The sequence below is a fragment of the Muntiacus reevesi genome, chromosome 2, assembly GCF_963930625.1.
Source record: "Muntiacus reevesi chromosome 2, mMunRee1.1, whole genome shotgun sequence".
Lineage (NCBI taxonomy): Eukaryota > Metazoa > Chordata > Mammalia > Artiodactyla > Cervidae > Muntiacus > Muntiacus reevesi.
In genome coordinates, this window is record NC_089250.1 from 176,623,097 (window position 1) to 176,637,722 (window position 14,626).

Genomic DNA, 14,626 nt, shown 5'->3' on the forward strand with positions numbered 1-14,626 from the left:
CAGCCAGCCCCGTGGTCGCCCTGCTCCCCCTCTGCTCAAGCAGTCACCCCTGTGACACAGAGCGGCCCCCCCAGGGCCCACCTGGGACCCACAGGACCGGCGGGATCAGCCCAGCCCACACGCTCTCTGCTCTCCGTCCAGCAGAGGAAACGCTGGGCAGGACAGTGACTGTGAGCTGAACACCCCCCCCTCCGCCCATGTGACATGACGCGGGCAAGGAACCGGGGCCTCGGGAGCAGCAGGGCAGGGCCAGCATGGAACCTGCAGCCAGGCCTGCGGGTGGGGCGTTCGCAGCGTTCGAGGAGAATTGGAAACAATAACGTTGAAATTAACACAACACTGTAAATTAACTCTACTTCGATAAAGTTAAATTTTTTAAAAAAACAATAAAAGAAACAACCCAGAAACATCAGTTACTCATTGGGCAGCTCCTCATTCTCCCAGGTGCCTGAAACTCTACACAACATCGGTGGTAAAACACCCGGCCCACACAGAACAAACCAGTCAATCACAGTTGGGAACCCTGCACACACCCCTGCACCCTGGGGCCCCTGCGAGGCGAGCACCCAACCTCCAGATCACAAGACTGAGGCCAGAAGAGGTAGCAGGGTCCGCTGCCGCCCACCACCACCCGTGGTGGCCCTGGAGCTGGCATCATGGCCCCGGCAGGCCCCGGGACCCCGGCCATCCATCCGCCTGCCAAACTCTCGTCCCCACACCCTGAGCATGCAAGGCAGGCTTCACACCAGAGGAAGACCAGAGCACGCAAGCATTCGAGACACCTGGGGACACACAGGACGTCAGCAAGGGCTCCAGCCCCCCGACCCTGCGGTACCAAGTGATGGGTCTCCTGAGGCCACCGAATGACCTCTGCTCTGAACCACATGAGACCACTCCATTTGCTCACATAAAGCCACCATTTTCATAAGAAACAAAGGAGAAGTCAAATACGACCCGAAATATGTTTAAGAGTCTTTTGGCATTTGAAAAAGCACATATTTTTTTATGGCGCTTACCATTAAGATAACCAGCTTCTTTCCACCAAGTGAATAAAAGCCAGACACAAAGAAGCGGCCAGCCTGCAGGCCCCAGAGGCTGCGGCCCCCTCAGGGGCTCAGGCTGACCCAGCGAGCCTCTGGCAGTGACCCACCGCCTCCAGGTCGGGCCTCCTCCAGCCCAGGCCCCAAGCTCCGGCACGTTCCCCGGTGCACCACAGCTGAGACCCCTTCCTCCAGCAGTGCACATCCTCCTGCTCCCAAGAGGCCCTGGGAGCCTCTGATGCTAAGGGCTTTTCTGTACCACATCTGCCGCCTGCGCAGGCTGAGGTCCTCCCTGCCCCACGATGCCGCAAGGTGGCACGAAGTCGGCGCCAGCAGCCGCCCGCCGTATGGACAGGCCCCTCCGTCTGTCCCCCTCCAGACACCCCGTGTCCCCCACACCCCCGCCTTCGCCGCCTCACCTGCCGTCATGGTGTCCACGTCCTTGGCGGCCAGCTCCTCCACCTCCGACCTCTTCCTCAGCTCAAACCTCCGGGACAAGCCTTCTCGGGGCTTCCATAGCTCCTGGATCAGGAGGGGCTTCTCGTTGTCGCCAAACACCCGGAAGCCCTGGGCCTGCCACGCGTGCCCGCCGCCGGCCTGGCCCACCACGTCACACAGCACGTACTGGGCAGCGCGCTCGGGGCTCAGCGCGTAGCGCTCCAGGGCCTCCCTCACCAGCTCCCGGGCGCTGGACGTGCCGGTGGCCAGGACACTCTTGTAGTGGGTGCCCGAGCACACGCTGTCGCCGAACACCTTCAGGACCCCGGGGGCCGAGAGCTGCGTGGACAGCTCGGCGGGGTCGTCGCCGGCGCCCGGGCCCGAGCAGGGGGCGTCCAGGTCGCGGTACTTGTAGCTCAGGGTCCGGGACAGCACGCTGGAGAGCAGCTGACCCTGCCGCTTCAGCTTGCTCTTGGCGGGTGGGGACATGATGAAGTGGGTCCCATAGAACATGATGGGCCCGTCTTCACCGATGAGCGCCCAGGGTTCCGGCCAGCGGCAGAGAAGAGGCCGCGTCCTGGGAGAAAACGAAAGGCGGGTGAGCGCCAACCGGCAGGAGCCCACGAGGCTTGGGAGAACGTCACCGGACTGGACGGCCGTCCCACTGCCCCAGCAGAAGCCGCGGACACGGCACCTCAGAGGAATCAAACAGGGAGGATACGGCTGAAGCCGGTGGGACCGCAGGGGACAGAGCAAGTCCGGAGCGGCTGGGGTTCCCTTCACGGACAGCCGTCACGAGGAAGCTCCGTGAGGTCACCCAAGGGAGGACGAGAGATGCCCAGAGCCAGGGCGGAGTCCGGCGCGGCTCCCTAAACGCCACCTGCCCCGCCGCACTGCCTGTGCTCCGGGAGACTCAGCGCACACAGGTGACGCAGCCAGCCGGCAGGCAGAGCCGGCCACACGGGCCGAGCGGACAGCCGCCCGTGGTCAGCACACAAGCCCCTGACACGCTGCTCCGGGTGGACCGGCCCTGGTTTGGAGGAGCCGCTCCCCGGGACGGCAGCGCTCGAATGGACACATGACCGCCACGGGCACAAAAGGGCTCTTCCAGAGGCAGCGGAGGCAGGGCTGGAATGCCGGGTCCACCCACGGCGTCCAGCCAGGCACGCGGGCCCGAGCCAGGCCAGAGGGGCCCTCGTGCCGAGGAAATAAGAACACAGCACTGAGACGCCGAGGAGCGTCAGAAAGTCACGACTCTCACGCACTTGGGGCCCCAGAGGCCTAGGACTCCAGAGAGCGGGGTCCCAGGCCCTCCCGCCACGAGCTCCAGGCGGGCGGAGGGGAAGGAGTTTCTCCTCCACAGAAACTCGGGGCTCACGACCCTGGGGGAGCCCGAACACAGCCAGCTCCCAACTCTGCGCCCCCTCTAGGCAGGCAGATTGGAGAGGACAGGTCCACTTTCTAGAAGGCTCTGGAAACCCAGGCCCGGCCCTGGTGAGAGCAGCTCTGGGCACCGGCCCCCGTGACCAGTGTCACCACGGGACTCCGCCATGGTCATCGGGCGCTGGGAGGGGCTTCCCGGGGGGGAAGGGGACCGCCCTGGGTGGGAGAAGTGACTAGGGAGCCCCCCCGAAGACGAGGACCCACGCCCACACCGCGGGACCCAAAGAGGGCGAGGCACCCGGCCAGGGCACCGACATCAAACCGCGTTCTTCCCAGCTGGCTGGGCCCTGGGCCTCAGTCACAGCCTGTGAGGTCATCACCCCCCACCCCGAACCCAGGGCTCTAGGAACGAAGGCTGAGTAGTAGACCTGCCCTTCCGTTCCTCTAGAACCATCCTCAGAGGACTCTGAACCCTTCAAAACGCTCCTGACAACGTCACACCCCAAAGACTGGCTTCCGAACGCTCCCATGTGCCCACCGGGTGGGCTGGAGCCCTGCACCGCCAAGCCTGCTGCGCACACTCACCACCGCAGAGCCCCTCGCTGCGGACCAGCTTTCTGAAGCCTGAACCTGCTGAAAGCAGCCAGGGGTCCTCAGCGGAGGAGTGCACGAGTCTCCAGGCTCAAGTCTGCTGGAAAGGAGCGACTCCATCCTCCCTGAGGAAGGTGCACCAGCCTCCCCGTCAGAGGCCGCGGAGCCCAGAGCTGGCTTGGCTCCCCCCTCAGACCCGTCCGAAGCCCCGACTGAACCTACCACGGGAGTGTTTCCGATGGGCCTCCAGTGACAAGCACACAGCTTTGGTCGCACACCACACGAGTGCCTTCAAACCACCGCGCCTCCCGAGAGTCACACCACCCACCTCAGAAATTTCCAACTCGTGCCTCTGGCCACCACCCGCTCTTGGCGGACCTGACCCTCCACAGACGCACGACTCACCTCGAGCACGGCCCCCACAGCCCTGACGCAGCCCCGCGGCCTGCCAGGGAAACCTGTGTGTTCAGAGATGATGTCTGAGTCTGAGAGTGAATACAACGCTGGAAATGGCGGAAGCCGTGTCTCAGCAGAAGGCCAGCTCACAGGAAAGTGAAGAAGTAATAAATGCGGGGATTTAAAAGGCCCCAGATACAACAGAGGCCTTCCCAGGTGGCTCAGTGGTAAAGAACCCACCTGCCAATGTAAGAGACATGAGTTCGATCCCTGGGTTGGGAAGACCCCCTGGAGGAGGGAAAGGCCACTCACTCCAGTATTCTTGCCTGAAGAATCCCACAGACAGAGGAGCCTGGTGGGATATAGTCCATTGGATCAAAAAGAGTTGGACATGACTTAGCACCTGAGCAGAGCAGATACAGCGAAGAAGTAAAAAGCTATTTTGCACCAGGAGGTGCATCTTTACAGGTTCTGTAAGGTTCTTACATGTTCTAAAGCTTATATGATTCTGCTTTAATTAAAAACAGAGAGTCACAAACACATAGCTGCTATGTGTAGAGTCACGGAAGGGAGCCCACCCTCCTCTGGGGCAAAGTTAGCAACATCAATAAAAAAGGGGCAGAAAAACGTAGGAGACAATGACTCACTCCCTTCCAGCAACTGCTTCTTGAGCCCCAAGAAGTCCCAGTAAACACAGACCCTGATGGGCTGGATCCATTTTATCGGGAGACTCTCGCCTCCTCATGGGTATTCCCTCTGTGGCCACCTTCAGGGAGAAACCATGGAGTGTGGCCACTTGCTCACATGCGCCCTTCCCCCACAATCACACACAGAATGCAGAGTACAGCCTGTTTGTCAAAATGGGACACATGAGTTTTTGCAAAGGGCAAGAGGCGTGCAGGAGTTTCCTACGGAGCGGAGCACACCCGGGGTAACCAGATCTGTTTTTTTGGAAGCATGACCGGCCTTTTCCTCTTCTGCTCAGTCCCCTCCTCTTTCTCACAAAAACTTGGGGAAACAGGGGCCCAAGGCTGCAGGTCGCCTGCTGTTGCTTCTCCTGGAGAATGTTTTTCTCTTGTTCTCAAGAAGAGAGTCCAATTTCTGATGAAAACAAGCTCAAGTCACAGCAGCAAGTGAGGTCAGTGCAGGGCTGACCGAATGGGTGGAGGGACATGGCCGTTCCAACACTGCAATGTGGGATCCATTAGCATTTCCACCGGGGCAGGGAAGGAAGAGGGTGGATTCACAGGCTCTGTCTGATTCCGACCAGCCATAAATCCTACATTGACAGCTCCGGCCAGAGCCACACTTTTAAAGATGAAAATAATTTAATCAGATTTAATTCCGACGTGCTAGCCTCCTGAGAGGCATCTGACTTTTTCTGTCTGTGGGATTAAGGACTGTCTCCTCTCTCCAGTATACTCCAGAGGCCGTCCGAGCTCATGGGAGACACCTGTAACTAACCAGAGACACCTGTAATCACAGCTGGAAAATTCTTTCCAGCAATTCAGATTAATCAAACACTTGACCAGGTGCTGGGAGCCCGGGTGTCTGGGTCTGCAGCCCCGCCCTGGCCCCACCCACTGGCTCCGAAATGGGGTAATCCTGTTTCTTCGGCAGGGGTCCCCAGGAGCCCCAGCCCTGCGCGTTTTCTTAAGAGGCACTATTTTGTCGAGGGGCTGGAAATGGTACAGAAATAACCGGGAGACAATGCTTTCAGCTGGCACACGAGCGGGGAACGTGCTACTGTGTGAATAGGAAAACCAGAATAGGCTGTGGGCGTGGGGGGGGGGGTTGTCGCCCCGACCCTGGAGAAGAGGGTAACGGACCCCTATGCGCCGTGCCCACCTGCAGGCACCCCTCTCCAAGGGGGCCGTCAGAGAGACAAGCTCGGGAGACGCCGCGGCTAGGGGGACTGGACTCGGAGGGAAGCAGGGGACGGTGGCCGCAGGTGACCTCCTGGAACCCTCGGGCCAGGCCGCCCTCACCCTCTGCAGCTGGCCTGCGGGACCCGCCCCCCGAAACCGCGCCCGGGCCCCCGAGAACCGCCTGTTTCCACGACAACCGGACAAGCCTGGCCTGGGCGGCCCGAGAGACGCCCCGTGCGGGCCCAGCCGCCCCGGCGCGCGCCCCCCGCCCCGGGGCCTCGCCGCCCAGCCAGCCTCCGCGCTCCGGAGTCCCGGACGCCACGGAGCGACCCCTGCCGCCGTTCCTCGCGCACCCCTCACTCACCTCCAACGCAGCCCGCCGCCACCGCTGCCGCCGCGTTCCCGCGCGGTTCCCACCCTCGCCGTTGGCCCGAGCCCGTGTCCCGGACCCGCGCATGGCGCTACGCCTCCTGCCGGCCGCCCAACGGACGGGGGCGGGCCCTCGGGGGCGGGGCTATGTGGGCGGGGCCTCGCGGGGCGGGGCGGGAGGCGAGAAGACGGGAGCGCGAGCTCCTCCTGCGGCCAACCCGAGACAAGGAGCGGGCCTCGGGAAGGGGCGGGACCTCCGAGGGACGAGCCGCTGGCCCAATGGACGCGGGTGAGACCTCGAGGGGCGGGGCCTCCGTGAGTGGGCGGGGCGACGAAAGATGGGCGGGGCCTATGGTCCTCCCGCGGCCGCCCAATGAACGCACACAAGGCCTGGAGGGGCGTGGCCTCGAAGGAGGGGTGGAGCCGGGGGGGGCGTGCCGGGCTCCGGCACCACGTGCCGACCAATTAATAGGCATGGTCGTGCCTCGAAGGCAGAGGTGGGCGGGGCTGGCCGCAGAGAAGCGGGGGCTGGGCAGCGCACCTCTATCTTCAGCTCAAGGGGCCTATGCAGGCTGGGCCAGAGCTAAGCTCTGAGGCCAAATGGTGGCCTCAGGCTGGGTGGGGGCCGGGGCTAGCAAACTATTTTGTCCCCACCTTCTAGTCCCTAGGCGGACAAGGCCAAGGCAAAGAAGCTGGGTTAAGACAAGCGCTGATGGAAAGCCTTTATGTTGCTACATAGCCGTTACTCTGATATATGAATATCCAAAACACGGAAAGAGGACAAGAGTGGCAGGTTCACCTCTCTCTTACAATCCATCCCCCACCTAGCAGCCTGAGTCTTAAACGACAAATCAGATCATGGCTCTCTTCTGCTTAAAACGATGCAAAACGGGGTCAGGTCAGCTCCGGGGCTCTGGCCCAACCGTCCTCCTCGAGTAACTTGTTTTAAAAGAAGCTCGTGTCCTTAGACTCACCTTGGCACAAGTCCTCCAGCTGGGGTTTCACCTTGGAGAAAGGCTTCTCACAGACAGCTCTCTTTGTACCGCCCTGCTCTTGGTCTAAACCTGGGGGATTCATGTGGCTTCTGGATAAAAACATGCAGAATTCTAACCCTGGGAGTGAATCTTTTTGGTGACAGCTATTGGGGTAAAAAGGGTTTCCCTAGTGGCTCAGACAGTAAAGAATCTGCCTGCAACGCAGGAGACCCAGGTTGGATCCCTGGGTCATGAAGATCCACTGGAGAAGGGAATGGCAACCCATTCCAGTATTCTTGCCTGGAGTATTCCATGGAGGAGCCTGGCAGGCTACAGTCTGTGGGGTCGCAAAGAGTCAGACAAGACCAACCGACTCTCACTTTTTCACTGAGGTATAAAGTTTTATGGTCATAACCCCAGATTTGCTAGGGAGAAACTGGGGAGGAGGGAACAGAAATCTATTGACCACCTACTGTATGCCGGACCCTAGGCCAGGGGCTTTATGTTGGTCATCCCATCTGAAGCTCACATCAACTCTTGTGAGGCAGATGCTGTTACACCCAGACAAGTCAAACAGCTAGAAGTAGATCCAGGAACTGAAGCCAGGACTGTGTGATTAAATAATACTCCCGGCAAGACTCCCCATATATCTGCACAGCCTCCCCAACTCTGACCCCGAAGAGGCAAATGTCAGCGCTGAAAGGAGAGCCTGGGTTTAAACCTATGTTTTCCTCCTAAGGCATTCCTCACCATTGTCCTGTCCCAAGGCCTACCCTTCCCCTCACCCCTCTTCAGCAGGGTGATGGGGGCAAACTCCCACCTGTGAGCCAAGCCTGAGCCGCTGTTTTCTGTAAATAACGTTATGTTGGAACCCAGCCACACCCCTTTGTTTATATATCATCTAAAACTGCTTTCATGTAGCAGAGACTTTTCAGACCCCAAAGCCTGAAATATTTACTATATGGCCCTTTATAGAAAAATCCATGGCCCTGCCTAGTTGTTAGCTATTTCTTAGCATCCCCAGTGGCTCAGATAGTAAAGAAGTCCACGGGGTCACAGAGTTGCACGTGACTGAGCAACTAACACACACACGCACACAAATGTATGCACACACACGCACACACACATGCACACGCGCACACACACACGCACGCATGCACACACCTTTCACATCTCTGTCTGCTCAGTTCACCCCCTCTGCCTTGGTACACCTTTCCCAATTGTAGTACTCAGCTCAGGTGGCCATAATGAAATAACACAGACCAGGGGGCTTAAACAGTGGAGATTTATTTTCTCACAGTTCTGGAGGCTGGAAGTCCTAGATCAAGGTGCCGGCAGAGGTGATTTCTTCTGAGGCCGCTCCCCTTGGCTTGCAGACAGCCAGCTTCTCCCTGTGTCCTCACTGTCCTCCTTTCCTATTTGTGTCCTAATCTCCTCTTATAAGGACACCAGTCAGACTGGATTAGGGCCCACCCTAATGACCTCATTTTCACTTAATCACTTCTTTAAAGGCCCCATCTCCAAATACAGCCACATTCTGAGATGCTGGGGGGTATAGCTTCAACATACAGATTTTTTATTTTTAATTTTTAAAATGTATTTTTTTGGGGGGTGCTGCACTGGGTCTTCGTTGCCCTTGGGCAGGCTTTCTCTAGTTGTGTGAGCAGGAGTGACTCTCGAGCTGGGGCTTGCAGGCTTCCCGTTGCGGTGGCTTCTCTTGTCGCAGCGTGCGGAATCTTCCGGGACCGAGGATCAATCCACACACGCAGGCGGATTTCTAACCACGGGGCCACCAGGGAAGTCCTCAGCATACGGATTTGAAAGGAACACAATTCGGCCCCTCACACAGTCTTCATCACCTGGCTGACTTCTGCTGACTTCTGACATCCTTTAAGACTCAGAGTAGGCGTTACTTATGTAGTTGCTTCCCTCCACAGTGGTCCCCAGTGATTGACACTTTCTGGTTTCATGCCTCAGTGTAGTCCCCTCCCAGGCTGAAACAGATCGGAGCTGTGTAAACAGTAAGATGTTGCCAAAGTGACCGTGTGACTTCTGGGGCTAAATTAGAAAAGCCGTGGCTTCCGCCCTTGCTCTCTCCACCATCATTCCCTCCAGAGGAAGAACATTCAAGGAACCCTGGAGGGGTCCACGTAGCAAGAAAACCAATGCCTCCCATCAAGACAGCACCAACCTGCCAGCCGCATGAGCCATCCTGGATGTGGGTCCCCCAGCCCCAGGAACCTCCATGGCTGCCACCCTGACCACATCTATTGAGGGACACTCAGCCACACAGTGGCTCAGACAGTAGAGAATCCTCCTGCAATGCAGGAGACCTGGGTTCGATCCCTGGGTTGGGAAGATCCCCTGAAGGAGGAAATGGCTACCCACCCCTGGAGAATCCCATGGATGGAGGAGCCTGGCAGGCTACAGTCCATGGGGTCGCAAAGAGTCGGACATGACTGAGTGACTAACACATCCAGAGTCACCCAGCAAAGCTGCTTCCGAATCCCCAGCCCTCAGAAACTACCTGAGATGATAAATGCTTACTCCTGACTTGTGCCCTTGAGTTTTGGGGCCGTGGTTATGCAGCAATAGATCAATGAGTACCCCTTACCCAGAAAGGCCTCCCTGCCCCCAGACCTGGCCACACGCCCCTCCTCTGTGCTCCCACAGACCTTTTTTTTTTTTTGGCCTTGCCACTCAGCTGGTGGGATCCTAGTTCCCAACCAGGGATTGAATCCGGGCCCTCGGCAGTGAGAGCACGGAGTCCTAACCACCGGACCTGCCGGGGAATTCTCTCCCACAGACTGCTGTTTTTCACCTTTTTATTCACCAAGTCCATGTTATATCAAACCACGTTCCTTAAATGCAAATCAGAGATTTCTCCTCCCCGTCCTGCGGTCCTCGAATCACTTCTCTTCAAGCTTAAAGTCCAGCTACCACACCCTCCTCCAGGGGGGCCCTGCTGACCGCTCCACCTGGTCTCTCCCTCCACCACGGACCTCCAGCGACGCCAAGCTTCTGTCTTCAAACACACCAAGCTCACTCCCTCTTCTGAAGCCTTTCCCCTTGCTGCGTCCTCTTCCCCAAATGCTCGTCCTGCTGTGCCGGCACGATGCCATCTTCCTCTCCCTGAAACCCAGCTCTGGAACTTCTCTGGTGGCCTAGCGGTTAAGACTCCGCGCTTCCACTGCAGGGGCCATGGATTCAATCTCTGGTCGGGGAACTAAGATCCCACATACTGTGTGGAGCGGCCAAAACAAACAGTTCTGTTTTCTCCTGACCATTCTCATGGCGGTCACCCCTATGCTCATTCTGTCTCACAAGCTGTTTACTTCATAGGCCTTCATCACTATTCATCTGTGTATTTGACACACGCAGTAGGATTTGAGATCCGTAAAGGCCGGCTCCTCATCTGTCTTCTTTGCTGCTACTCATGGCACAGAGTAAGTGAAAACGTGCTAGTCACTAAGTCACGTCTGACTCTTGCAACCCCACGGACTGTAGCCCACCAGGCTCCCCGGTCCATGGAATTTCCCAGGCAAGAATGCTGGAGTGGGTTGTCATTTCCTTCTCCAGGGGATCTTCCACGGATTGAACTCGCCTTTCCTGCATTAACAGGTGGATTCTTTGCCATCTGAGCCACCAGGGAAGCCCCAGATTTGGGGCTGCATAAATATTTGTTAAATTAATGAGCAAGGGAATGAACAGATTTCCACCCAATCTCAACCTCTCACCCCCCTCCCTCAGCTGGAAGCTTCTCAAGGACAAGTGCTGAATTTTATTCATCTTTGTATGCCTTCTGGGAAATTCACTCACCAGTTCAGAATAAGGGCTTCCCAGATGGTACAGTGGTAAAGAATCTGCCTGCCAATGCAGGAGACACAGGTTCGATCCCTGGGTCAGGAAGATCCCTTGGAGAAGGCAATGGCAACCCACTCCAGTATTCCTGCCTGGAGAATCCCATGGGCAGAGGAGCCTGGCGGGCTACAGTCCATGGGGTCGTAAAGAGTCAGACATGCCTGAGTGACCAACACTTGTATTCCTGCAACTGCCACCGTGGGCCGGAGAGCGGAATTTCGAACTGTAAGGTTAAATGGGGCGTTGAGCTGCCCTTTGTGGCCACCAGAGGGCAGCAGAGCCCTGGGACTCAAACTAGGGGGAAAACCAAAGGCGCATAAAGGAAAAAACATCTTGTTAAGGTCAAAGGGCAGGTTCAGGGGCAGAGAGCCTGGGCTCTCGAGAGGCCAGGAGAGAGGGAGGGAAGGAGGCTGCAGACACACCGAGGAAGCTACCTCTCCATCCCTAGAAGGGGCTGGAAGTGAGTGGTTTCGGGCTCAGGTTCCGCCCCATGAGCTCACTCACCAGCAGACAGCTCTGCAGTTATTATTTGTCTTCCCACATCCTCTGCTAAACAGCTTTTGGCTGACAATTAGTACCCCTAGCACTGGTACGGAGAAGGCAATGGCAGCCCACTCCAGTACTCTTGCCTGGAGAATCCCAGGGACGGGGGAGCCTGGTGGGGGTCGCACAGAGTCGGACACGTCTGAAGCGACTTAGCAGCAGCAGCAGCAGCACTGATAAGGTATGGATGCCAGGACTTAGGTGCTGGGTCCTTGCACCCTTTAATCAACAGAAGCCGGTAAGAGGCCAGACGAGCAGTTCAGGCGAGGCTGTCCTGGGACTCGTGCTAAGGAGCGAACACAAGTCACAGGTGCCCTGGCTCGCTCTAAGGAGCGTGGGCTGCTTCCTTCAAGGGGGTGAGGGTCAGGGAACATCAGCACATCTGGCGGGAGGAGCCGCTTGGGTGGTCTGCCCACCCCCTTGGTGGTGCTGCACGTGGGGATCAAGCCAAGGCCCCTGCTCTTGCTCCCAGCACCTCAGATGTGGCAGTTGGTTTGTAGCCTTTTTGTATCTGATTGTTTCTAATTTGCCCCACCTGCACATGCCTGCAGTTGTTTTTAGGCCCTTTTAGTTTCTTTTTATTTCCTTGCTTGAGGAGATGTTTGTCCAAGCGCAAGCACTGCAGTTAAGGTTCCCAGGTCCCAGCAAGCTCAGTTTGGGGTATCAGGACCAGAGTAACGTCTGGAGTAACAGGACTACAAAAGTAAAAGACGCTTCCTCCTGGGAAGAAAGGTTGTGACAAACCTAGACGTATTAAACCTAGGCATATTAAAAAACAGAGACGTCACTTTGCCAACAATGGTCCATCTAGTCAAAGCTATGGTTTTTCCAGTAGTCATGTATGTATGTGAGAGTTGAACCATAAAGAAAGCTGAGCACCAAAGAATTGATACTTTCAAACTGTGGTGTTGGAGAAGACTCTTGAGAGTCCCTTGGACTGCAAGGAGATCAAACCAGTCCATCCTAAGGGAACTCAGTCCTGAATATTCATTGGAAGGACTGATGCTGAAGCTGAAGCTCCAAAGCTTTGGCCACCTGATGGGAAGAGCTGACTCACTGGGAGAAAACCCTGATGACGGGAAAGACTGAGGGCAGGAGAAGGGGGTGACAGAGAATGAGATGGTTGGACGGCATCACTGACTCAATGGACATGAGCTTGAGCAAACTCTGGGAGAGAGTCAAGGACAGGGAGGTCTGGTGTGCTACAGTCCGTGGGGTCGCAGAGTGTCAGACACAACTTAGCGACTGAACACCACCAAGAGGACTACAGCATCATGTGGGGTTACCATAGCTACAGAGTAATGTATAGGGTACCAGGGCGGCGGAGATACAATACTTGATACTATTCAGTTTGAAGTTTGTGCATATATTCTGATGTAGACATCCAACATTCGGGGCTAGGGATCTGTACCTCGCGTGAGCTGTTTAGTTGGGAAATATCGACTCAAAGTCATTAGCATAACCCACTGTACAGCACAGGGAACTCTCCTCAACATCTTGTAATAACCTATCACAGAAGAGAATGTTAAAGAGAAAAAATATACATATATATACACGGGCTTCCCACGTGGTGCTAGTGGTAAAGAACCTGCCTGCCAATGCAGGAAATAAAAGAGACAGGGGTTCAATGCCTGAGTCAGGAAGACCGCCTGGAGGAGGGCATGGCAACCCACTCCAGCATTCTCGCCTGGAGAATCCCATGGACAGAGGAGCCTGGTGGGGTCCAGTCCACAGGGTGGAAGAGTCAGACACAACTGAGGGACTGAGCACGTGTGTGTGTGTGTAAAATTATATCACTTTGCTGTATAACTGAAACTAACACATTGTAAATCAACTATATTTCAATGAAAGTTTTTAATTAAAACAACAAAAATAAAATTCAAAAGTCATTAGCATGCTGATGGGAAATGAAGCCTGGCAGTGTTTAAACAAACAGTAACACTAAAATTCTGTTGTTGTTCAGTTGCTAAGTCATGTCTGACTCTTTCAACCCCATGGGACTGCAGCACACCAGGCTTCCCTATCCTTCACTATCATCCCGGAGTTTGCTCAAACTCATGTCCATTGAGTCAGTGATGCCATCCAACCATCTCAGCCTCTGTCGCCCCCTTCTCCTTCTGCCCTCAATCTTTCCCGGCATCAGGGTCTTTTCCAGTGAGTTGGCTCTTCCCATCAGGTGGCGGAGGTATTGGAGCTGCACCTTAAGCATCAGTCCTTCCAATTAAAGTAGATCACATCAAATTACTTTTGAGTGTTGGGTCTGCCATAAAGAAACTTGAATCATATTAACTGTCACAGATTTTAGGCTGGGGGGTGCTCTAAGAAATCTTCTACACCAGATGATTATTAAACTCCTCATGTGGTGAAGTCTCTGGAAGTTCTAGCGCTCTTGGGACTGGGAGTATGTTTCAGACCACATAGGAATCAAGATTAATTTCATTAGCCAAAAATATGACCTCGTGATAAACACAAGACTGTGGCCTGTAGAGGGCATATTGTTGAAGAGCCAAAATGCTTGCTTGGGTCTGGCATTTCCATGAAGATTAATTTTTTATTGCTTACTTGATTTGTTGCTGCCTGGGAGCATTTTGGGGGAGGTACCAAGACGGGCCTGAGACCCGAGAACCCTTTGCCGCAATGCTTGTACTGGGACCTACAATACACAGGAAATCATAATGAACCAAAAGTAATTGTGTGCACGCACAGTTAGGGCAAAGTCTGGACAAAAGGTTCGAAAAGACCAAAAGAGCCTCGCTGATTCCTTCCGGGAAATCACAGCGAAGGCTGTGGTCCACATTCTCCCGCTCCGACTGCTTCCTGACCCACGTGGTGCTTCCCACTGCAGCCCTGCCAAGCCGCACATGCCCCCTTCCCTTGGGGTCTGTGAATAGCTGTATTTTCAGTAGCAGTCATCTCCTGATCTGTTGGCCTCACCATCCCTGAATAATAATAAAATCTACTTTAAAAAAACACATATCTTGGCCACACCACTCAGCATCTGGGATCTTAGTTCCCCGACCGGGGATTGAACCTGCACCCCCTGAACAGCCAGGGAAGTCCCACGATCTACCTATTAAAGCAAGGTGTTTGGCCAGCCTCCCCAGTGAGGGGCCACAGCCAGCTGCCAGCGCCAAGCACCATACGACTGGATATGCCTTCAGCT

General features: G+C 55.9%; 1 protein-coding gene across 1 annotated transcript in view; it reads right to left on the bottom strand.

Moving 5' to 3' along the window:
- Nucleotides 1–6,194, bottom strand: part of RADIL (Rap associating with DIL domain) — a 56,902-nt gene extending 50,708 nt beyond the window's left edge. The window contains exons 1-2 of the mRNA XM_065923728.1: nucleotides 6,081–6,194; nucleotides 1,460–2,055 (exon numbers count right to left, since the gene is read on the bottom strand). Coding sequence (XP_065779800.1) covers nucleotides 1,460–1,991 — 532 coding nt within the window. The 5' untranslated portion in view covers nucleotides 1,992–2,055; nucleotides 6,081–6,194. The remainder of the gene's footprint in view (nucleotides 1–1,459; nucleotides 2,056–6,080) is intronic.
- Nucleotides 6,195–14,626: the final 8,432 nt, after the last annotated feature.